This window comes from Ostrea edulis, chromosome 2 (genome assembly GCF_947568905.1).
Source record: "Ostrea edulis chromosome 2, xbOstEdul1.1, whole genome shotgun sequence".
Classification (NCBI taxonomy): domain Eukaryota; kingdom Metazoa; phylum Mollusca; class Bivalvia; order Ostreida; family Ostreidae; genus Ostrea; species Ostrea edulis.
In genome coordinates, this window is record NC_079165.1 from 58364081 (window position 1) to 58391114 (window position 27034).

General features: G+C 34.0%; 1 protein-coding gene across 6 annotated transcripts in view; it reads right to left on the bottom strand.

The window, feature by feature from the left end:
• Positions 1 to 1248: 1248 nt before the first annotated feature.
• The window catches only part of LOC125678471 (low-density lipoprotein receptor-related protein 1-like), a 139533-nt gene continuing 113747 nt past the window's right edge, over positions 1249 to 27034 (bottom strand). Inside the window, exons 70-84 of one of the 6 annotated variants that reach the window (XM_048916934.2) lie at positions 26862 to 27023; positions 26448 to 26629; positions 24348 to 24568; positions 23507 to 23698; positions 20870 to 21044; positions 18257 to 18367; positions 17968 to 18069; positions 17184 to 17317; positions 16001 to 16051; positions 15776 to 15913; positions 15466 to 15583; positions 7713 to 7877; positions 7538 to 7555; positions 4378 to 4498; positions 1249 to 3767 (exon numbers count right to left, since the gene is read on the bottom strand). In XM_048916934.2, the coding sequence (XP_048772891.2) occupies positions 3597 to 3767; positions 4378 to 4498; positions 7538 to 7555; positions 7713 to 7877; positions 15466 to 15583; positions 15776 to 15913; positions 16001 to 16051; positions 17184 to 17317; positions 17968 to 18069; positions 18257 to 18367; positions 20870 to 21044; positions 23507 to 23698; positions 24348 to 24568; positions 26448 to 26629; positions 26862 to 27023 (2061 nt within the window). In that variant the 3' untranslated portion in view covers positions 1249 to 3596. Of the gene's footprint in view, positions 3768 to 4377; positions 4499 to 7537; positions 7556 to 7712; positions 7878 to 11379; positions 12706 to 12887; positions 12962 to 15465; positions 15584 to 15775; positions 15914 to 16000; positions 16052 to 17183; positions 17318 to 17967; positions 18070 to 18256; positions 18368 to 20869; positions 21045 to 23506; positions 23699 to 24347; positions 24569 to 26447; positions 26630 to 26861; positions 27024 to 27034 lie in introns of those variants that run through there. The other 5 variants (XM_048916937.2, XM_048916935.2, XM_056154539.1 and 2 more) reach the window with 5 other exon arrangements.

Genomic DNA, 27034 nt, shown 5'->3' on the forward strand with positions numbered 1-27034 from the left:
AATATTTTTTACCCTGTGACCTTGACCTTGGAGTTTGACCTACTTTTTGAAAACTAACCTTGCTAATAACTTTTGAACAGTAAGAGATAGAGCTTTGATATTTCACATGAGTATTCCTTGTTACAAGATCTTTCCGTTGGTATTGAACATTTTGACCTTGACATTTGACCTACTTTAATTTTTTTTTACCATTGGTTATAACTTCTAAATGGTAAATATTCATATTGTACTTGAGCATTTCTTTTGACAAGATCTTTCCACAGGGGCTAAGCCCGTTTTGACCCGAAACTCATTATAACCATAAATATATGGTTACAATGAGTTTCGGGTCAAAACGGGCTTTTTTTTTACAGGCTAAGCCCGTTTTGACCCGAAACTCATTGTAACCATAAATATATGGTTACAATGAGTTTCGGGTCAAAACGGGCTTAGCCCCTGTGGATCTTTCTACTGGTACCCAGATATTTGCCCTTGTGACCTTGGCCATCTTCGGAATTATCCATTATCGGGGGCATTTGTGTTTCACAAACACATCTTGTTTCCCTTTATATTTCCATGTAGAACTTTGATTCTTGAGAAGATTTTTCATATACATATATATATATTCTCATGTAAAACTTTGATCCCCTATTGTAGTCCCATCCTACTTAAGGAGGTATGCTACACCAGAGAAATTTGATGTAGATGAAAAGTGTAGGATATGTACAAAAATATTTTGAATTTGAAAATTTTCAAATTTACTTTATTTTGTCAAAAAATACAGTTTTAGTAGAAGGTAATCTGAAAAAAATTTAAAACCCCTGCTGGACTCGAACCTGCGACCTACAGTTCAGCAGTCGGTATTCTAACCTACTGAGCTACTCGGCTAGGTATTTAAATGGAAAAGGAAAAGTCAAATATTGAAGATATCGATTTTGTCATCCATGTTTTTAAAGGAAGTCAGCCATTATGACGATGTAGAGTACTACCTTAAGGGAGTCTCAATTTTAACAAACTTGGATCTGCATTACCTCGGGATGTTTGCATTTTTTATGACTAATCATGGTCCTGCTGTTCTTGAGATAGAAGATATCACTTATCTGGAGTATTTGCAGTTTAAATATAATATATTTAGTTACTTTTGTACACTCTATTATAATTTTTGTATTGCCTTTCCCATTTTGTAAAAGACAATGCTATAACGACTAATTCTTCCTGGAGATCATCAAATCATAGTTGTACTTTGATTACAAATATTCATGACACATGTTCTAGAGCAAAATTTATTTCAGTTTGTAATCAATGAAATATTCTCTCTTAGAGATAAGCATATGGAATGGAATGTACAAAAATGGGGTTACATTCAACGAAAGGCTAGATCAATTATACATTAGACTAATCATTTTAAACAACTAAAATAAACATGTTCTCAGATCCTAACAAGAAATACAAAACAATCTAGGATTACACAACACAATATTTACCAAGTATATATATGTGTTTAGATTGCATTTTGTGGCATCAAAACTTTGAAGAATATATTCAATACAAAATGAATAGTAATAATTTGTAGTACATGTGCAATAGAAATATGGCTCAGTATTCATATAAATCTCTATTACATGTACAACATTTGATATGAATGATTGAAAATAGATACACTAGAACAAACAGAAAAAGAGATTTTTTTTTTCAACATCAAACCAGTGTACAAATGACATCATAGTACATGCTATGACACAACCAGGGACGCAGGGCACATCATCATTCTCAACACATCAGGGGAATATGAACATTAGAGATTATAATGAATGTATTCATTTCATATTAACAGATGACAGATTCAACAACACAGCAACAATGAATGAAGGCCATTCAGCACACTTATAATACTAGATATGTTTGGTAGGTTCTGGTATACCTTCTAAGTATGACCAATAGGTCGAGAGAAAAAAACCAATATACAAAATATAAATCTGTGTATAACAATATCTGTGGAATACATTAAAGCTATGCCCACTACAATTACATCACAATCTGCAGCAGAGATGTCAATATATGTTCGTCTTCCTTTATGGTCCTTGAACCAGAAAATGTTTAAATTTTGGAATGTATCAGATTAATTTTTGAATTCTTTCACAAGCAAATTTACCTTTCAGATCCTTAATCACCGGACTAAAATTTTATAAACCATAAATCATGATACCAAAAATTTTCTTATTTTTTAAAGAAAGCCTTTTTCTTTGTTTCTGTGGGGAATTTAAAGAAATTATCTTTCTTACAACATCAACAATGCTTCATTGGTATTGCATAGGTGTGAAAGTAAAATAAAAAAGAAAGTCAACTTTGCATATTTAGAAGCAATCAACATAAGATGAAAAGAAATAATTTGAAGGTAAAAGAATTGGCAACACATTGTGCCAGATTTTGGCAACTGTTGTTTGATTGTAAATGATGATTTTGATTTATGATCAAAAAGCGGTGGTATTTCAAATGAAATGTCAATAAAAAGGAGCACTTTGTTAATCACAACACTTGTGTCTCTAACTGAGGACATATATGTCAAGTCCCTTTCTTTCAAAATGTGCCTGCTATTTTATATTATGTTTACACAAAGAGCATTTATTTCATATGGGAATAGAAATGTATACGCATATGGTTGAGGAAAATCATTTCCATTTGTTACATTCCTTAGCAAAACAGATATTCATGAATATACTCAACTGACAAAATAGTGCTCTTTGTCTGATAGTGCAATGAGAAATGGAACATACATATATGTCACTAATGATGACTGTATTAATGATATGACATCTACACTCATACATATAGCATAAATTAAAATAAATCTATTCATCAATAAACAATTCATTAAACTCTAAATTCACAACAATCTTTCAATAAGTGTACTCAGAATGAATACATTAAAACAACCATGATTCAACTGAACTGATTGCTAAATCCAAAGCAAGCATGAAAAACAATTGCTGCATTATGGCAAATCAGATGCTTATCAATTTCAGACATGATTAAGTAGACAATATTTCCTGATATCTGAAAATATAGATAAAATATATTCCCTTTTCAACAATAAAATGTTTGGTTAAGCACCGTTGGAAAAAACGAGCAATGCTGGATTGTCAGTTCATATGGAAGCCTTAGGAAGTTTAGTAAAAATTAAATGTATAAATCAACGGAATATTTTCAGACACCACACAGTGTTTTAAATTACTAAAAGATCTTTAAACTTCAAACATAATAAAGTTTTATTATACAGAGGACATTTTCAACACTGTCCCTGCCACACAAGCGCCTGCATTCATTCATTTCTCTTTTCACAAAACATGCAATGTAAAAAAAAAAAAGATGTATAAAATGGAGATTTATGTTCCCTGATGACTGAAATTCACAACCTATGAAACAATTATGTCACATTACAAATTGCAAAACAGTTTCACTGTAATGCTGTAAACATTACACTTTGGCAAAGTCAATCTTTTCACACTTAAGTCCAACCAAATTAACAGAATCCTCTGGTAACCCTTCTGTTGATCTCTATCTCTCTCGCTGATATATTATATGCACAAGATACATGTAGATGTCAAATTCAGCACCATTCAAATGTTGTTTCCTTTAGCCTTTTTGTTTTTGTCCTTTTTGCGATAAATCCGCAGGTTGCCATTGCCCTCAATAATATTGTTATCTTGGTCACTTTCCTTTGGTAGCAAAACATCTGTGCTTTCTGCTTGATACAGTCTTCGATCATACATTGGATTGGCAAAGTTTTCCTATAAAATTGAATTTATTAATAATTGATTATCATTAAAGGAAAGCTGATTCCTAACTAAATCAATTTGTTCTTTTTCATTAAAAAATGATATGTTTGTGAAACACTGATAAACTCCACCCCCATCCAATTATGACAGCAAAGTTGATAATAGCCAAGGTTAAAGTTTTTCAAAAGTATGGAAATTGCTAAGCCAGAAAGTTTTTGACTGTCATCTGTTTTTGACTGACAATTATCCTAATAAAATTGTATTGTAAAATAATCTATTTATAGCTAAAAAAAACCTCACAGGCTCAACACCTTAAAAACCATTTTGATATTGTTGTAAATATTATAGTCATCCTCTTTTTCCATGACTTGGATGTGCACTTATAAACCTATGGTCAAGGTATTAAAATCATTTCTGCATTTTTACTCTTCATGTGTTATATAGTTATGACTCATGAAATTTTTTTGACCTTGAACTAAATACTACATGCTCTAGCAATCTTATCTTTCCTGGCTGTGTCTTTTTGAGACTTTCTTTTCCCTATTTATATTACCCCCATCACATGATAATGTTTAACCTATGATTATTTGTGTGTTTGCAAGATCAATCAAGAGTTACATACATGGTCCTCAAGGTCAAACTGGGGGTTCATTTCTCTGCCCTCCTCATCTGTTTCCCTCTCCCGGTACAGAGGGTTCGGGACGTCCACCCCGTTCATTCTCTGGTGTTTGAAGGGATTCCTACTGTAAATAATAAAAACTTGATACTCAAACTTCTGATCATTTACACAAAACACAGAAAACAAAACATACTGAATAGCACTAATGATGCCACAGGAAAATAGAGAATTTTTTGTAAGTCCCAAAATATGTTGCAAGTAATATCCTGATATTTGGCATTTCCAATTATTCATAAATTGCAATATATACATACATGCATATTTATTGCAGAGAAGAGGGACTAGTAAGTTGTTAGAATCTGTTCCCAATCCTTTTTATTCATTCAATAAAATATGTTCAAAACAATATATTGTATATATAATTATGTGGTTCGAAGGGTGAAAGTGCAATGTGCAGGTGACAATGTAAGGTTTTTTCCCCCAAAAAAATATGAAATCGCCTTATTCTGGAATGCACAATGCTTTAATTGGGAAACCACATTACTCAAATCACATAAAAAAAATCCCCCCAAAGTGCTGTACTTGCTACTTGAATTCTATCATTCTTTAATGTCCACAATATGAAGAACTAAGTAATGTCATACAACACTAAACATACAATACAAACAAAAAATCAAGTAGCCTAATGTGTAGCTGTAGAACTGTAGCTCTCCGGAAAAAAAATATGTTGACAGACTGGTCTGTCAACATAATTTTTTTTCGGAGAGCTACAGTTCTGCAGCTACCTAATGTGCACCTTTTTTTCAGGAGACCAAAAAAAAAAAAAAAAACCCCAACAAACAAAAATTAAAAAACAAACAAAAAATAAAAAATTACGAAAGAACCACTATAAAGCTATAGAGCTTTGACAGCCTTTTTCCCTTTTAGGTTTAAGTTATTATATCTCTGTTAATATTTTAATATTTTGAATCAACTAATCAGAGGGTAGCTATAATGAACATCAGAGAATTATGAAAGGTAATGAAACACATGCATCACCTGTACCACTGTGAATGCATGATGATAATGTATATTTCATGTGAACATGTGCACGGTTTGGAGATGTTGGGAGGTGTTTGTTAGCGGTGTAAATAGTTTTGTGGATTTTCTTTAAGGGTTTTAAAATTATAAATGCACCACTTTAAAATCTGATCAGTCCATTCTTCTATAAAATGGTTCTGCCTCTACTATGTACAACAACAAAAGCAAGAGCTATTTCTGATCAGACAACTAGCACTTGCAGCTCATCTGAGCCCTGCAGTTTAGATACATCTTAATTCCAACCCATTTTCAGCTTGCCATGCAAATACTATACACACCATAACTATGCAATATCATGCTCAAAATTACATTTCATTTTCAGTTATTGAATCATGTACATGAACTGACAAACCAGAAGGACAGCAAGTGCATTCTGCATGAAAGGCTAATTCTGAGTTAGGACTAAGTACCATGTCATTGACAGTTTTGATCAGATCACAGAGGATTGATTGATTGATGTTTTCCGCCACACTAAACAATTTTTCAGTTATCTGGTGGTGCCCAGTTTTTATTGGTGGAAGAGAGAACCCAGATACAATGTACCTAGGAAGAGACCACCAACCTTCCGAAAGTATACTGAGAAACTTTCTTACTTACCGGCGCGATTGGGATTTGAACCCGCGCCGACAGAGGTAAGAGGCCGTGTGGTTTTGAGCGCGATGCTCTAACCACTCAGCCACGGAGGCAGAAAAACTGCATGTTCTTGTAAAAAAAAACTACAATTTCATAAACATCTATGAAATAAAGAAAAAGGTCCTTAGAATACTGGTAAAATTATATAATCAATCTATTTTCATCATAAACAAGTTATATACTTTAAAAAATCTGAATTCTGAAAAAAACACATGTAGAAAGTAAAAAGTATGAGTCCACCCTTTACATACAGGTGTCTCTCGATAACATGAAGTCCACAGGACTGCTGAAAAAATTCAAGGGATTAAGAGTTAGTTTTTAAGAGTTGGCTAAATCTGGATAATGGCAACATGATCCTTATACATGTACTGGTATTCTAAATCTTGCACCAACAGATTGCTCTGTGTCTCTACTCTGTTTTTGTGTAAGAAGTTGTTGAGCAATACTTGCCATACTGACATTGTTCAGGTTCAATTCATTCATGATAGCTGAGATTGTGTCAATCTCTTAATCATCTTCTTGAAATTATCATCTTACTTTCATATGCCTCAAAATTATAGTCTTAAAATTAACGTCCATGTTTCAAATCTTATTCAGTAAAAGCACCAAATAAACAGTATACACTGTACATGCAAGTCATATAAATTTTCAAGGTAAGTTTGCATGGAATTAATCACCCATTTGACTGACAGCTTGTATACACAACAGATACATCCAAGTTTTCAAAACTAAAATATAATGAAATTGGAAAAAAGAGAACCCCTACTTTGAGAGAGATTCTGAATGTATAGAGAAATTTTGCTTAGTTATAATGAGAACAAAATTGAGACCTGGGTTGGATTTCTCCTCAAACTTCAGTTTGAGTTTTCTTCTATTTGAGCCATCAAAATTTCAGTAAAATTTCAGACTCGAGTCCAAGTTTCAAACTTAAGATTTTTTCAAGAAATCCAGGCCTGGACTTCATTTTGAGAGATCAAGAACTTTTCAAAATCCAAGTTTAAGCCATTGAGAGTCACTTCTAGTTCTATAAAAGTCCAGCATGCCCTCAATCTATTCAAACTTAGATCCTTTGATCCACTCACTTACACTGTAGTTTGCTACACAAAGATCCTATCAAAAAATTTCATTGGTTCAGTGTGACCTTGACATTTAACTTTCAAATAAAATTGAGGTGGTCCTTAATATATTCATTGCTAAATTTGATATAGTATTTGAAATGCCTTTCAGAAACCTTAATGTTGATGACAGTCATTAATATTTAAATTTTTATTAAATTCAACTTCAGTATATATAATCACTTACAAAATAATTGGCAAAAACATGGATTTATGGTACTTAGTCCCATCATCTTAAAAGAAATCAGCAAATACTGCAGATTTTGGATATAAATACAATATTCAGGAATAGGTAAACACAGCAATGTAAATAAGTGTCCTGAGTTTGCATTTACCTTCTAGGATATCTGGGTCTTTGTAAAGCAAATAAAATAAATAAATAAATAGATTTATCATTGTTATATGGTACTAAATATACATCCTCTACATATTAAAAGATTTTCCAATTGTATTTCAACAACATAATAAATTCAAACTCTATAAAATGTTCTACTTTTATTCTTTCCTCACCTTTTTCTCTTCATAATGACAACAATAATGATGAAGATGATAGCAATAAGTAAGATGGCTCCAATGACTGCACCAATAATGATGACAGTGGAACCACTGGACTGTTGAGGACTTCTTCCCTCAGCACTTAGTTCACATAACTGTCCTGTGAAAGCTGTTGGGCAGCTGATAAAGGAAAACAGATATAGTTGCACATAAATATTATCAAACTATATCTTCAAAAAAAAAAAAAAATTCCCTTAAAAAAGGGACCATATCTGATAAGAAAAATATCACAGGGGTCAAAGTAGCCATTTTTCCTCATATCACACTCACTACATATATACATAGAGAATATCACATGCTTAAATCCATATCATATGTCGTATCAGCCCAAGTTGCCCCATGGGTTGATATGGGGCCCAAAGGCTGATAAGACATATGATATGGATTTTGGCATGTAATATTCTATTCATCATATACTGCACTTTTCATGCTTAAATATTGTTTATGAACGGGATAGTGTTTATGATTTTTTTAAAAAATTTTATGCGGAGTCCAGGAGCTGATTCTATAAAATGTTACTCTTTTTATAACATGCGGGTTACTTTTATGCATTTAAAAGGTACATCAAGGAATATTTGGTACATTACTATGGTGAAAATCTTGATACAATGATTTACTCTGGTAGAAACCTCAGTGCATTGACTATACTATACTATACTATAATGGTAAAAACTTTGATATATTAATTATAATCAACTATGGTAAAAATTCTCATACATTGATTTACTATAGTAAAAACCCTGATACATTGATTTACCATGGTTAAAACTTTGATATGTTGATTGTTACATGCAAATATGTAATTTCTGGATTGATATGCATTTTTGCACGCCGGTCTGACATGTGATATGGGTTTTCGGACCGGCATACATGCCAACTTTCCCGATTTAGGCGGGATCTTCCCGATTTTACCCTCCGGTCCCGCTTTCCCGATCGGGAAAGCAAAATTACCCTAAAATCCCGATTTGAAATTTTTTCCGACCAAAATTTCCGATTTCACGATTGAAAACGAGTTTGAAAGCGGGATAATCGTGAAATCTCGTGACCAGAATTGGAAATCCCGCGTCATTTCTGAACTGGCCAATCAGAAATCGGGACAATAGTCAGCCATTGCTGTTTACCTGTGTCGCATGGTGTCGGGTTGGCCTGTGTCGGGGTGTTTATTGGACAGTACGAAGCATGTTTTGATAGTAATTAATCGGGAAGACGGATTTCAAATTGACCTATCCTTTACACAAACGTGAATGACAACGATGCTAGTGTCACCACCAAACAATCGGACATTCCGCCTCTCTCTGACAGCATCCAAAATTTGCAATAAGGTACGTCAAGTATATATTTTTTCCAACTATAATAATATAGGCTATCCAAATCTATCCGTCTATAGCGATGTATTATATAGTCTATATAGTGTAGTATTCATTAAATATACTTTGTGATGCGTAATTCGCACAAGTCTGTACTGAATTTTTTATTTAGCAAGTAGCCTTAATTTACAAGTAAAACGGAATATTTTGATGTGGGTTTTTTTTCCTGGTAATTATTTCAGATGTCATGGGTGCAAAGGTTTTGTTCGCAAACTTCATAGCAGGGCAGATCACTCCTTTTTTGGTTGCAATGCAGATTATTCCACCAGTCTCTGCAAGCCCATGTTTACAGACAAGCAAGATCGCCTTTGCAGTCGTACCTAAATGCATGTGATTTAATTTAAATTTTTATATATAGACCAGCCAATGTTTATTGTATGGTGTAAAAGGATGCAACCTTAAATATTATTTGATATTATGTATGTGACTTGTTGGAGAAGATTTTTTGCTGAATAGATGATTTTAATAAAATATTAATGTATATCTTTCAAAGTTTTTTTTATATAGTTAATGGTCAAACACATTTGATGTTGTATTAATATATAATGATACATTAACAATGATTTGATTGATATTTTATTTGAAAGGACAAATATTTATTTTCATGCTAAAATGTCGTGAATTTTGAGCTTTGAAAAAAGGTCGTCGCGCGCAAAATCCCCCATGGGGATTTTTAAAAGTTGGCATGTATGGACCGGTCATCGATATTGGCTACTGTGATGTCATCCATATGGCAGAATTGGCATAATCATTACCAAGAACACAATAAATGTTTAGAGGCAATAGCACTCTTAGTATTAAAGTGAAAAGGGTACTATTCCAACACAAAACAAGATCTGACAGAAGATGTCATAATAGACTAGTGATATTCTTTAAAAGGCAAATTAAAGGTAATATTTTTCAATGCCATACCTTTACTTGTGTGAATTCATGCACTGTGAATACCAGCAAAAAATTGAATTCCAGTGGTTCTGACCTTAACAAATGAACTTGCTTGAGAGTAACAGCACACCTTAAGGTCATATTCAATGTCTGAGTCAAGAATTGAATGTTTCTACATTAGATAGTGTATTTGTTACTTAGTGATCATTGCATTGTCCAAATGACCTTGAACTAGGATCAGGACACTCTCATGCTATAAGTATTACCATCTATCTTTTATTTCCAAAATTGGTATATGTTTATTTGATAGGATCCAAAAAAAATTTTTGCCACTCCCTTTGACTAATTATTGAAGTATTAAATGTAACTTGTAAATTATATAAATCCCATATCTATGAACTTCAAATATAGGTCAGACCATGCCTTAGGTAAGGTTGATTTAGATACCATATTTGTGATGACCTATATCATATGCCTTCCTAAACCATTGCACTGCAAGTCACATGTACCATTCAAACTATGCATTAAACAAGAGGCCCATGGGCCACATCGCTCACCTGAGTCACCTTGGCCCATATCTGAAGACTTTCCATATATATTTGCATGTAAAACCTTGGTCCCTATTATGGCCCAAACTACCCTTTGCAAACTTGAATCTACACTATGTCAGAAAGCTTTCATGTAAATGTCAACTTCTTTGGCCCAATGGTTCTTTTAAAGCTTTTTTCTATATTTGTATGTAAAACTTTGAAACCCCCCCCCCCCACTTGTGGCCCCATCCTACCCCCCGGGGACCATGATTTGAACAAACTTGAATCCGCACTATGTCAGAAAGTTTTCTTGTAAATATCAGCTTTTCTGACTCAGTGGTTATTGAGAAAAAGATTTTAACTATATATTTGTATGTAAAACTTTGATCCCCCTTGTGGCCCCATCCTACCCCCGGAGCCCATGATTTGAAGAAACTTGAATCTGCACTATGTCAGAAAGTTTTCATGTAAAAATCAGCTTTTCTGGCTCAGTGGTTCTTGAGAAGAAGATTTTTCCTATATATTTGTATGTAAAACTTTGATCCCCTATTGTGGCCCCCATCCAACCCCCAGGGCCCATGATTTGAACAAACTTGAATCTGCATTATGTCAGGAAGCTTTCATGTAAATCTCAGCTTTTCTGGCTTAGTGGTTCTTGAGAAGAAGATTTTTAAAGTTTTTCCTTATATATTTGTGTGCAAAACTTTGATCCCCCCTTGGGGCCCCATCCTATCCCCGGGGGCCATGATTTGAACAAACTTGAATCTGCACTATGTCAAGAAGTTTTCATGTAAAAATCAGCTTTTCTGACTCAGTGGTTCTTGAGAAGAAGATTTTTAAAGATTTTTCCTATATATTTGTATGTAAAATTTTGATCCCCTATTGTGGCCCCATCCAACCCCAGGGGCCCATGATTTGAACAAACTTGAATCTGCATTATGTCAGGAAGCTTTCATGTAAATCTCAGCTTTTCTGGCTTAGTGGTTCTTGAAGAAGATTTTTAAAGTTTTTCCCTATATATTTGTATGTAAAACTTTGATCCCCCCTTGGGGCCCCATCTTATCCCTGGGGGCCATGATTTGAACAAACTTGAATCTGCACTATGTCAGAAAATTTTCATGTAAAAATCAGCTTTTCTGGCTTAGTGGTTCTTGAGAAGAAGATTTTTAAGATTTTTCCTATATATTTGTATGTAAAACTTTGATCCCCTATTGTGGCCCCATCCAACCCCAGGGGCCCATGATTTGAACAAACTTGAATCTGCATTATGTCAGGAAGCTTTCATGTAAATCTCAGCTTTTCTGGCTTAGTGGTTCTTGAGAAGAAGATTTTTAAAGTTTTTCCCTATATATTTGTATGTAAAACTTTGATCCCCCCTTGTGGCCCCATCCTACCACCGGGGGCCATGATTTGAACAAACTTGAATCTGCAATATGTCAGGAAGCTTTCAGGTAAATTTCAGCTCTTCTGGCTCAGTGGTTCTTGAGAAGAAGATTTTTAAATGACCCCACCCTATTTTTGCATTTTTGTGATTATCTCCCCTTTGAAAGGGACATGGCCCTTCATTTGAACAAACTTGAAAGCCCTTCACCCAAGGATGCTTTTGGCCAAGTTAGGTTGAAATTGGCCCAGTGGTTCTGGAGAAGAAGTCGAAAATGTGAAAAGTTTACAGACAGATGGACAGACAGACAGACGGACAGACGGACGGACGCCAGACAAAATGTGATCAGAATAGCTCACTTGAACCTTCGGTTCAGGTGAGCTAACTAGAAAACTGACGTCAGAAAGGGCCTTGCATGGGTGACTGACAGACAGATGAAAATCGTTTTAAGAACTTGAGACCCAAGGGCCTAGAATCGCTCTTCTGATAAATTGTACAACCCCACCATTTCTATTCTTAGCCTCTTAGTATTCTAAATCTTTAGTTAAATCCTAAGAATTCAAAAAAAGTAGGTCAATGTGACCTACTTTTTGGTTTACACATTTTGAGAACCCAAGAAATATCAACTGACAAAGTTTGATGATTTTAAGCCAATTAGTATCTGAATATTGAAATATAGCTGTCAAATTCCAATCGTAGGTCATGGTGACCTACTTTTTGGTCAGTGAACTCCGAACATGCAAGACCCATCAACTGACAAAGTTTGATGACTGTAGGTCAAATAGTATCTGAAATATATAAATACAGCCGTCAAATTCCAAAAGTAGGTCAAGGTGACCTACTTTTTCATCAACACCCTTCAAACATGCAAGACCCAACAACTGGCAAAGTTTGATGACTGTAGGTCAAATAGTATCTGAATTATATAAATATAGCCGTCCAATTCCAAAAGTAGGTCAAGGTGACCTACTTTTTGGTCGACACCCTTTGGACATGCAAGACGCATCAACTGACAAAGTTTGATGACTGTAGGTCAAATAGTATCTGAAATATATAAATATAGCCGTCAAATTCCAAAAGTAGGTCAAGGTGACCTACTTTTTGGTCGACACACTCCGTAGACTCAAGATGCATCAACTGTCAAAGTTTGATGATTGTAGGTCAATTAGTGACTGAAATATATAAATATAACTGTCAAATGCCAAAAGTAGGTCACAGTGACCTACTTCTTGGTCGATACACTCCGAAGACTCAAGATGCATCAACTGACAAAGTTTGATGATTGTAGGTCAAATAGTGTCTGAAATATAGTAGTTTAGCTGTCAAATACCAAAAGTAGGTCAAGGTGACCTACTTTTTGGTCAACACAAACCGAAGACTGAAGACGCATCAACTGACAAAGTTTGATGATCCTAGGTTTTACAGTGCCCAAAATATGCATCTAAAATTGAAAATGTGAAATTTGAATATCTGCAAAATTCAAAAAGTAGGTCACTGTGACCTACTTTTTTTATAAATATGTTTCAAGGCCTCAAGCAGCATCAACTTACAAGATTTGATGATTCTAAACCTCTCGGTATTTGAAATAACAACTTAAAATATATCTATAAATGATAAGCCATAAAATTCAGAAAGTAGGTCATGGTGACCTATTTTTCAGTTGACGCATTTCAAGGTCCCATGATCCACCAACTGACAAGTTTTGTTGATCATAGGCTTCAAAGTGTCCAAGATATGCATCAAAATTGATTTTAAAATAAATACCTGCAAAATTAAAAAAGTAGGTCACCGTGACCTACTTTTGAGACAACTTGACACAAGGTCCTAAGATGCATCAACTGTCAAAATTTGATGATCCTAGTCCTTATAATGACTAAAATATCAAAGATTTAAGGAAATATAAATTTAGGTCAACTTTGAAGTGACCTTGAGACCACGCCCTTTGCCCCAGGGTAATGCCTTGAACAATTTTTAATCTACAACATATCCTCATCCTTATGTGTAAGTTTGGTGATAATCTGCCCAGTGGTTCTTGAGAAGAAGTTTTTTTAGCAAACACTACTTTTGTTTGTATTTTCCTGATTATCTCCCCTTGTTAAAGGGTCACACCCCTCTATTTAGTATGTATGAAAGCCCTTGGGCCAATGATACCCGTATCAAATTTGGAAAAAATTGGCCAAGGGGTTCTTGAGTTATAGCCCTTTTTTTAAAAAGTTTACGCACACCGCACAAATGGCCATAGCATTAGCTCTGAGAGACTTCGGCTCAGAAGAGCTAAAAATCTGTCCAAGAGTATTACATGTACCGAATTTCATGAAAATCTTCTCAAGTTATCTCAAGTTATTGCATGCCATTTTATTTTTTTTTTAAAGTCCCATAACACCACAACAAAGTTAATATATTTGAAAATTGAAAGGGGTCTTCCTCTGCCTATAAACGTAAGTTATCACATGCTATAGAAAGTGCTGACAAGAGTGATTACTATAGGACACCTAGCTGCAATAATGTAGCCCTCTCTGATTTTTGATTTTTTTTTTTTAGGGAGAGGGCTACAACTCCTTAGGATCTCCGTAATGGTGCAAATGCGGGAGTGATTCACTCCCGCAACATTTGAGCTCATTCTAAACATTTCCTGACTTTCTTTACGTAAATAAAATGATATTCTATGTTACTTAGTCAATATATAAATTTACAACCTGCAACTTTAGATTTGTGAGGCTCTATTCTACCGTTTTCAACAATTTCGATAAATTCCAATTTCTCGATTCATATTTGTGCGCCATGTTTGATGTACTGAAGTTTCAACTTCCGGTTGTCAAGTCATTTGCATATGCCACATAAGGTAGTATTTACATCAATGGACAAGTATGGAGGCGAAAGCTATTTCGTCGGTATTGAAAGGGTTTGAATTTAATATCAAGTTAAAAACCGAACAGCAGAGTGTAAATTCTTTCTGCAACAATATGATTTTCCTTTCTTTGTCGAAGTGGCTCGAGTAACTACATTTTCGCGCTGATTGTCAATGTTTAGGCTTTTCATTAGATCCACCTACGAGATCTCGCGATAACAAGCATGGCGGAGCAGACGAAGAATTTTGCATGCTGTACATTATATTTAATGAAAAACACCTTTATTAGACATGCCCGAGCACAAAGTTGGTACTCCTTTTGGTGTAAACAACATTTGGGACTAATACACAGAGTTTATTATCGGTTATTCATAAAATTATTTTGCACCATTACGGAGATCCTATGGAATTGTAGCCCTATCCCGAAAACGTCAGAATAAAAAAAAAATTGGATAGGGCTACATTATTGCAGCTATAGGACACCCGACATATGGTGGGACCCTATTGATGCACTTATACATATGCTATATGAAATATATAGTATGACTGCCACTTATGATAAAGTGGAAACAGATCCAAATCCTACCCTTGAACAGTTGAACACATGAGAATGGTGCTTCTGCCCCCCTCCCCCTATCTCTTTTGATGAATACATTGTAATTATGCAGTTCTCATATCAGACTCGTCCTTAATTCTGTACCTGCATGATGTTTTTCCATCATTCTGCACACATTCCCCTTCATTTTGGCAGGTACAATTGTCACACTTGCTCCCGGTGTAGAACACTGCACAACTACAATTTGCTTTTCCTTTTGAATCTACAAGGAAAAGAATAAATATCTTAATGTGTCTGTATCTCTGTCCATCAGACGGCATTTTCTTATTTTCTCATATTACATGTACTGTCAAATCTATCCAAACTTCCTATGTCAAATCCAAAACATGAAATATGTGTGGTATCTTATAATGGATACATGTATCCAAGAATTGAAAATTTCATAGCTTCTGACCAATGAAACATGTTCCTCCATTTTCACATTGTTTGTTGTCACAGACACTGTCTTCACAAGTTTCTCCACTGTATCCAGGAAGACAATCACACAAAGGAGATGATCCTTGTAAATTATTGTTACTCAGTTTACATTTTCCTGAAATATATAAAAGCCATATGAAGCAAAAATTTCTCAGAATTAATATAAATTCAATATGTAGCAAGTAAAATAATGGACATCTACCTTTATTTTTGCAGTAGTCTGCACACGGTGATGAAGAATTACATCTTGAACCTACAATGAATATGAAATTCTTAAAGAAACTTTTCATACATGATGTAAATGTTATTAATATCATACAAGCATGTGATAATAATTTGTGTCAGTCATTTGTCACTCTCAAGATATAACAATGGCATGCAAGAGTATTTGATCATGTCTAGTTACATCATGTACATTACATAAAGTCTGCTTTCCAATATATGTAAAATGTCTTTCACCTATGAAACATAATATTGAAATCTTTTATAAATATGTGTAAATCTCCAATGTACTGATCATTAGAAAACTGGTACAGATGACTCTCGATGGCTCAAACTTCCATCTCTCGAAGTTCTTGATTTCTCAAAGTGAAATCACTATCTCGGTTTCCTTCTCTCTATAACTATGCAAATGTACATGTACTCTCGATCTCTTGAACGTTCGATTTCATGAAGTGAGATTTGGTTCCAAACATATTTCACTGTTTTTCAACAGCTAGATCTCTAGAAGTGATGGTAGCGTATACAAGCACCTATCAAACGTACAATTATTTTTCTGCTTGGACCTTACCATCGTCAGATACCCATGACTGATGTCTTCTACTGAGCTGTGGGTATCCAATGATGGGACCTTACCTGGATAATGGTGAGTGCCAAAGGCTAGCTTGGCCATGTTAATTAGCTGTTTATAAAGGTGATACACTGCCTGTGTATTTTTGTGGGGCAGATATTTAATTGTTTAATTGGTCAATTGAACCTTCCACCTGCACTGTCTGGTGTGTTTTTTGTATATATTTCAACTATAGATAAAATTTCGGACTTGTTTGGACTGGATAATGAGACTGTAATTTTGAGAATATAATTTACAGACTTTAATGCTAAGAATGCTTTGTGTAATGCCAGGCACATGTGTGATATATGAAGTATGTTTACATGTGGCTCAATGGTCTAATACATCTGTACGCCTGGCTGTTAAACTGACTGGTGAAAGCCTGAATCCATGTAAATTTATTAGAAGCAAAATAACTGTTCTGAATGCTATTACAAGGCATTTCATCAGATTGTTTCAGTTCATCTTTTCTGTTCATTAGTACATACTACATCTTTATACTCATATCTATTAACAAAATAACCCAAACTTCTGATAGACAAAAGTTGTAGCCTACCGGTAAAGCCTGTTTGACAAATACATTTCTTTTCGAGGTAGAGGTGATATACACAAGTTCCCTGATTTTGACAGTAGTCCTTTTCATGACAAAGTTCTTCTTCACAACGGCTTCCTGTAAAACCTTCTGGACAACTGAAAGGAATAGTGTGTGGTTAATTTGATTGACAAGATTCATAAAAGTTCAACTCATGAGCAAGAAGACCAGTCCTAACCCCAACCCCTTCCCAGAAAACATTACATTTTTATACCATATACTTCTAAATTCAGTGCACAAAAAGTAACAGAGCATACAAAACTTTGAATCAACCATTGAGTCAGGAATGAGTATCTAACACTATATATCTCAAACATGAATTGCCTCTATCTTTTTGTTTATCTTCTTTCCTTTTTCTTAACAAGTGATCTTGACCTTGTGTAATTGACCTTGGGGTAGGATCAGGACAAATAAATGGTCAAGGGGGGGGGGGGGGGGTCCAATCAGTAGTTTTGGAGAAAATCTCAAAACCAAAAATATCTAGTCATGGACATGGGTAATTCCACTAAAAACTTTGTTTGGGGGCATACAAAACATACAGTGTGCATTTTGGAAAGTGCATATATGCAAAAATAAATGAAGTAGTCTGCAAGAAAACAAATACTGAATGCTTGATTGTTATTTTATAAGTACATACATATGCCAGTACATTTGTATGGTTTATGTATGGGTTTTAATGGTAATTTAAAGTATCTTTCTTAAATAATATGAAAGCCCCTCCGATTTGATTCGGTAACATGACACATACCTGCAAATTATATCTCCATTGTCATTGGTGGAACAATTACCTCTATGGCAATAGTCTGTACATTTGATGTGGCAAGTTTTGCCAGAGTAGCCATGTTGACATCTAGAAGCAAAGTCAGAGGTGCAGGTATAAATAAAAGGAGTTCATAAATAACATGTACATAAAATTTATTAATATTTATGAATGAGAACAACAGAAAACATGAAATGTTTGAGTGAGCATTAATACAAGTAATAAGCTGGAGACGCATTAAAGGATGCAAGTATTCAGTTAATGTTAGTGGTCTTACCGACAGCCAATGTTTTTATTCTTGTCTACAAAACACTCTTTGTATGGTACACATTGATGATCTTTACACAAGTCTATCTCACACAGTGTACCATCAAATCTTGGAGGACAGCTACAAACAGTGAAATTCAGATGACAAAGAGAAAGCAAAGCAACATCATGTCTTAGCAGGAAGTGAAATGTTTATAAAATTTTATAAATGGAAAACAAACAAAATTGGTGCTATTCAAAATATTTGTGTATACATAAATATTTGACAAGGGAATACTACAGGAATTGTTAACCAAGTACCAGAGTATTTTTAATAAATACTGCACAACAATTTTTAATTTTGTTTATTTAAAAATAATATACCTTGAATAGATTTAAAAGGAGGTACAGTGCATATTAAGGAAATATATACTAAAATATCAGATCTTTCTCAAACTTCCATTTTGTTGTAAAGAAAGTCTACCACTGCCTTTTATATATGGGAATGGTTGGGTGGTTTGAGTTTTATATCCCTTCAGGAATCTTTCACTTCTACTGAGACATCACCAAGACTAGGTAAAGTGCAATATGATACCTAGATACTTAGATGCTAAATACTCTTGGTCTCTAGGCCATTTAGCAGTAAGGGTTCTTTAATGCCAAGTGCTTGTCAAGAGCAAAGAAGAGTACACTACCTATTTTAATGATTCTGGTCTGTTGCGACAAACCTTTGCTTACTGCTTACCAAGCCAGTGCTCTACTAAATGAGTTTCCAATGCAGTGTGTGTGAGAATGAATGACATAATTAGTATACTTATATATAAAGCACACCAACATACACTGTTATTCAAAGCATTATTCACCACATGTTAGGGAATCCTGTTTTCCATCAATAAAATATCTGAGCCGATTCTAATGCAATTGTTGGCAGTACATATAATATACACACACATATATTTGAAAAATCTCCACGAGTTAGAACATAAAAAAGATGCATATTAACATTATATTGGACTACTGATCCAACATAACTTTGGTATATTCCTTGTCCTCTATTCGGTCAATGCAAATGGTGGTTGCAGAATAAAATGTTGTAACCAACATAAAGCCTAAACAATATCAACATATCTATATAATTCAGTTCCTTATACATTATCATATGTACTTAATTACATCACTTTGTAGAGGTTTTATAATGTATATGTTGTTTTTTTCTCTCATACCATAAGATATTGCTTCGTAGTGGAAAAAAAGCAACATAATCTGTGTGAAACAGGCAATTTTTATTCAAACAACTTGGATGAGATTAAATGATTCATCTCTTTATCAATTAAGCCCAAAGAAAATACTCCTGCAAAAAATTTTCTCCAACATTGCTATTGTTGATGAAAACAACACTACCATTTTTACCAATGCAATGGCCGTTAGTTATCTTTTCGCAAGACCTATGAAAATCACAGATTCCAATACAAATGTAGCATGATGCTAATCAAGGTCAAGGACAATAAATGAAGTAGAATTCTACAACTGTATGATCGCTATTTCAGCAATTAATTTTAATTTCATGTTTCATATTGAGATCCATTGCGGATTTTGATGTCCATGAAAGTTGGTTTAAATCCACATTTGTTTCTGACATCTTGCCTCATTAACTATTAGAATACAAATGCATATGGAAATGACTTCATCAAAAATTAATCACAAGATGACACTAACTCAAAATTGATATTTAACAAAGTTTAAAATGGCCTATTTGATGTTCTCAAGAGTTTTCTAAGGTAAAATATGTTCTGTAACAGTAAAATTCTTGAAAGTAAGCAAAAAAATATTTTCTGAAATTTATCAAAAATATGACAGCTTATATTACTTAAAACCCTACACATTGTTTTGTAGTGATTTCATATACCTAAACACATTGTTTCATGGTGATCTCTATACCTACACATTGTTATGTGGCAGCTTTATATAGTTACATTTTCCTACACCTTGTTTTGTGGTGGCCTTATACATTAGTACATTGTTTTGTGTGATTTACCTATACCCACAGATTGTTTTGCAGTGATTATATTTACACATAAAAACATTGTTTTGTGCTGATTTTATTTTGTACCTAAACACACTATTTAGTGGTGGCCTAGCTTCTACACCCATACTTTTTTTTTGTGGTGGCCTTGTATACTGTAGATTCCTTATGGTACACATGGACTTAATATTGTGAAATAACTCAAAGACATCAAAGTGTGAGAACAAGAATTCAGGAGTGGACTGTTAATCAAGAGTTTTTAAGTGTATTTCTTTAATATAATGTAAAAGCAAGTAATTTTATTTCACGAGTGGTGCTTCTTGCTAACCTTGTGGTAGTCTTATGTATCTAAATGCAATGTTTTGTGGTGACCTTAAGTGTCCCTACACATTATTTTGTGCTGATTCTATGTACCTTGACATGGCCTTATTACATGCACACTGCTTTGTGTAGGGATATTGTACCCCCCATCAGTTTTCTAGCATATCTAAAAATATCGACATGTTTTTTGTGGTGGATTTACATACCTATATATATTGTAACATGGTGGTTTACATATACTGTATTTTGTGATGGATTTTTATACCTACACACCGTTTTGTGATGGTATTATATACTTACACACACTGTTTTGTGGTGACATTTCGATTGCCATTTACACATTTCTTGAAGAAGATGCACTCCTTTTGAGATTGATTGTAGTACGAGTAGTCGTCACACACACACTTTGTGGTGTTGGATGACGGCATGTTGACACACCAGCCACGGTTGCAGTGTGAGCGGTCACAATAATTTTCTGTAAATAACATATATATATTCATAAATCAAAAATATTGAAGAATCACTTAATTTCATGGGGTCAGATTTTCATGGAATGAGAAAAAGAAGCTTGATTTCAAGGTTGATGTTTTGTCATTCTTCATATTCCTTCACTTTCCTCCTGGTTGTGGGGTGATTTAGATTTGTGGGTATGTTCATAAAAGCATCAACAAAAATTAAATGTATATGAAAATTAATGACTTTACAACTAACAGCTGTTCATTTAATTTTTTTTCATATTACCCCAATGGACCAAACTCAACAAAGATAACATTCTTGTGAGCAGCAATTCATTTTCCATGAATGAATTTGTTCGTTAATATCAAACAAATTATTGTGTAGTACAGTGGAACCCCGTTATTACGTTCCCTCTTTATTACGTTAGTCCGCATATTACGTTGGAATTTCAAAGCACAAAACCATTTCTTAACAAACCTATATAAAATAGACCTCGTTATTACGTTGACCCAAGATTTACATTGTAAAAATTCCAACAAAAACATAATAAACCCCTAATTATTCAATAGTGATTCTCAAATAAGAAGTCATTCACACCTTGGCTGCCCCAGGCAGTCACCATGTAAATTTCCTGTTCTGTTGGGGGATTAGAGACGCTTGACTGATCACACTTTGATAGATCTAGCAACATCAATACAGGTGAATACCCTGTATCGAAGCCAGTGATAAGCAATTAAATGTTTAATTAGAAATTGTACTCAATAAAATTTTCTTCATTTTTTATATTTTAATGATTGAAGAAAAAATAATTTCTCAACCATATGCATGTTTAGCATCGTGTGATTGCTTTCGATATTAAAACTCTATTTACGGACAGCATGTAGGACAAAATTTATCGTATCACAGTCGAAACAGCTTGAATAACGGTTTGGACATAGTAAGGTGAGAAAAGGTAGTGTTCAATTAAAACAATTGTCAGTTATTTTGACATAATAGTTTGGGTGTTGTTAGATTTCGTCCATAAACACGCTGATCAAACTGTCCAGTGTTATTGGCCGATTCGTGCAAGGCATTTAGCTCAGTGAACATTTTAAAATCCCTTGATATCTTTTTTTGATGTGCACGTGATTTTAGTGCCATCATTTAGTGTTATAGATGTGATCTTTTAATATTAGTGCATTATTTTTTATAAAGTGGATTGCGTTTGTTCTTCGTGTTTATCGTTGGTGAAAAAAATGTGCAAGTATTGGATATTGCGTGCGTTTTGTGTCGTCGATTTGTTGGTTTTTTGGGGGGGATAGGATTTATTAAATTGTGTTTTGTATTGTGTAGTAGATATATAACTTAAGAAAAACGATGTTTTGTTATTTTTTGTTTTATGTACGAATGTTGAATACGAACCAGAACGAGTTACTGAGAGAAATTTATATGAAAATGGCTGAAACGAAAGCAGATCTGCAATGCTTATCAAAGCCTCCTTATTTATCCTACACAATAAAGAAAGGGGATGAAAACATGAAGAATTACGGACATTTTTAAAAGATAAGATGTAAATAAATCAAGTGTCATAGTCTTTAAAACAAAGACAGTAGAGATATGTTCATACACACACCTTCACGGAGTATCAACGGAAGATTTACAGTTTCCAAATGATATTTTTAATGGATTTCACTGGGAACGTTTATTACGTTGACCCCGGTATTACGTTATTTTATCGTGACAAAATGGAAAACGTAATAACGGGGTTCCACTGTATAACAAAACATCATACAAGTTGAAGTGTATACACAAACTGTGTGATACATACATGGTGTTTAAAAAAAACAACTTTTTTTTTACTTTAAACCATGATTAAAACATTATCCTACATATCACAAGAAAATTACACTGGATATTGCTTTTTAAAGTTTTGATACTGTTGTTTGATTCTTCATACATACCCGTGTATATGTATTATTATATAACCATCAATGTATCACTTTTTTGATATTGTACATGTTGATTTCACAGAGTGTGATCTGATTTTCAAGATCACCTAACTGTTTTTCTGATTCCGTATCAGTATCCTCTGAAACTAATGACGTTATAATGCATCAACACAACTTTTTTTGTGGAAAATATCGACAGCGTCACAAACAATACTGAGTACACAAAATATAATTTCACTGTATGTCTGTGTTTGGTCATTTGGATTACATTTATTATCTTATAAATGTGGATTTAAAAATACAGAAGGGGGTATATAATAAATTTATCTTTAGTAAAGTAACTTGATCCACAGAGTTGGATCACGTCACGTTGACAGGCGCAGATCATCAGATCAAACTCAATGCTTTGCGTCATGTGTGATCAGATGATCTGCTCCTGTCAACTCGACGTGATCCGACTCTGCGGATCAAGTTACTGTAGTAATAATAATAATATATATAATGTATACACTGATTTGTACTTAAATGTCAATAAACAGCGAAATTCACTCACTTATTTGCTTTTGTTTGCTTGGATGTAGAACAACAATATCTCCAATATATTTCAGGTTTTTAAACATCACCCTGTCTTTGATCTTGGAGCTGTTGAATTTGTGGATCATTGTCACATTATGGCTTTTGTAGAAAGTAACATACAGGAAATCTTCAAACACATCTATCATGTAAGGTGGGTCCTTGGCTATCTCTGGCAATGAATATATTAAACTCATAATACTTTCTGCTTTACAGGCGATTCCATTATACAGAAAATCATAATATATAAAACTGTTCAACACTTAATGCTAGTCTGGTAGCGCGAGGTGAGTAAATTTTGCCCTGGACTATCTGAATATCGTTTATAAATAGTCTGGTAGACTATCAAAAAATCATAACTCTGTAAAATAAAATAATGACATCAAAGTTTCTACTTAAATGTGATTTTTCTTTATACACGTACTTTCATTTCTGTTGCATATTGTTGTAAATACAATGGACTACTCTTTGATCATGCTGTCTACTTCGAACCTACCCGCATCACTACTGCACTTAGAGCTATATTCATAATACCATAATTCAAGCATATGGTGGTTTGAAACAAAAATCAGTAAAAATGGAGGCTAATTTGGTCCATAAATTTCATTTGTCTCCAAATTTACTAGAAATGCACGAATTTGCATTAGATTTAGAAAATTTACCCCCCCCCCCTCTCTTCGCGACTTGGCCATTTGCCATCGGCAGCCAAAGTAGTCACCAATCAGCAGGACTAGTAAATTACACATTCTACTTGTTCTTTTGACTAGTATAGTGAAAAACACTGTTCAACATTATCTAATCAGGATTATTTGGCTACATACTGTCAAACTGCCTGACGACATGTCTGTCTTTTCCTTGCATATCTACAGTTTCTATAGTCTGTTTCTTGGTGTCCACCCAATAAATTCTACTGTTGGGATAATCAATGGTGATTCCATTGGGCCAGATTATGTTGTCCTTGACAACAACCCTGCGTCCACTGCCATCAAGATTAGCACTCTCGATTTTTGGGGAGTATCCTCGATCAGTCCAGTATATTTTGCTGTAAAAAAGAAGAGAAGTCAATGTATGACCACCAGTGCCAATTTCTATACATTTGGCGTTAAAGTTACCAATTAACTTAAAATTGTGTGTGAAATATTCACAAGATTCAAACTTGCATCAGCATGTAATATTTTGTCAGTTAAATCAGTCACATGTAAAATATTTAATGAGCTTTTAAAGTTGCAAAAATCAATATCTGGAATATATGTAATATATTTTATAGACCTTGAGAAGATACACTGGAGTTACAAAATAAGGTTTGGGTTATAAAGTATGGTACTTTATAAGAAAAAGTATAATAAATTACAACAGGTACAATACCATGAGCATCAAAAATGATAAAATATAGAATTCCTTTACTTTTCATCAAATTTATACACTGTTTAAAAACGATATATGACACTGATGAAATTTACAATTGTATGATTCATGCCAATTCAAGTAAGTTTAAATTCCTAAATTCAAATATGTAACCCATTGTACATTAAATCTATATCAAAGTGATAGCTGATGGATTCTGGTGAAAATGTCCTCTGGCTGGAGATCATTATTACACATCAGATGACAATCAAAATAGTTATGTTGAATAAAAACATCAAAAAGAAAAAGTACCTTTTAAAATCATCTTAGCCATATCTATTACAAAAACTATTATTTATCGACTACACATTAGACAAAATGGCAATATGCATAATCAGCCTATATGAAATACATACAGTTCTGTACCTAAGCTGTGAAATTTGATGCATTAACAATCTGTGCAGTTTTTTATGTTAGTGAAATGTCAAGGATACATCTTATCAGTCACGATGTGTAAAGCAATACTTTGCAATTTGAGGCTTGCAACAGACATTAATTTTTTATGATTTACCATGAGATACCTCAAATGAAAACGAAAACACAGGGGTGTGTCAAAAAATATTTCTCTATCATATCTAATTTCACCCATCTTTAGAATTTTCATGTGGGTTCATAAAGCTATGCACTGGAACATTACTAATCATATCTGTGCTCCACTGTTGGTGAAATTCAAAGAGATAAACATTATGACCACCGTGATTAAAATAATAGTTTTGGGAGGTTCTGAAAATTAAAGGTGTGAAAAAACTGCATCCTGATAGATTTTAGGTATAAATCAGTAGTTGGGACATAGACTTTTGAAACTGTGAGTCTCCTAAAGCACCCATAGATTTAACATGTATGCAATAAAATGAACAATTATATTTCCAATAACTTTCATGGATGATATTGAAAATAAGGCACATTTGATGTACAACAAGTACATATCACATTCAAATTGTTTATTTTGAAATGAAATCAGTCAAATTCAAAGTTAGTGAATGTTACAACACAAACAAAACAAGAGCTTAGTAAGGCGGGGCATTCCTCTTGCAATGAGTGTCTACAAACTTTTTCTATGAACTCCTGTAGTGACCTTGACCTTTGGATCCCAAACTCAAAAAGGTCCTTCCTCTATGATAACAAAGCTACATGTATCAAATCATTTTAGCAACAAATTTTGGCCTGAAGAGTGTCTACAAGCTTTTTCTATGAAGTCCAATAGTGATCTTGAACTTTGACCTTTTGACCCCAAAAGCAACAGGATTCTTTCTCGCTTGACAACAAAGCTACCTATAAAGTATCAAACCAATCAAGCAAAGAATATGGCCTGTAGAGTGTCTACAAGCTTTTTCTACAAAGTCTCAATGTGACCTTAACCTTTGGACCCCAAAATCAAAAGGGCTCTTCTTCTTTTGATAACATAGCTACCTGTAAAGTATCAAATCAATCGGGCAAAAAAGTGGTTTATATGATCATAATACAAAAAGCAATCATTAGAAATGAAACACCATAAACAGCAGTCATTCCCCCTTTACCCGAGTTCTGGATGTACAGCAATAGAATGCGGTTGATCGAGATCAGAATCCACGACAGTTCTGGTTCTAACCCCACTGTATTCTGCCATCTGTATTTTGTGTGTCTGAGCATCTGTCCAGTAGATGTGCTTCCCAACCCAGTCCACTGCCAGACCTTTAGGCTCAGCCAGTTCGGATATAACCTATTTAGAAAATGATGGTGAAACATTTCATTTTTTTTCTATAGTAAAGTATTAAACATCAATGGATCTAATAAAAGACACGTTTTCTTTACATTCAAGATTCCTGTAAGCATGCTAAGTGTTCACAGTCATGTAGAAATGAATTTACAAGGAACTTAATGTATTTGGAATGTAATATAATAGACAAATACTACTCTAAAACACTTTAACATATACAGTCTTTACAAATTACCTTCTTTCGAGTTTGTCTTTTCCTTCTGGCTGAAGACTTGTTTATTTCGTCAACATAGAGAACTGATCGATTTCCTGGAGAAGTCTGCATTGTGAATACCATGAAGTTTCCACTGGAATCCGTAGTATCCACATCCAGAGAAATAATCTTATCCAGAGTATCCTGCCAAATTA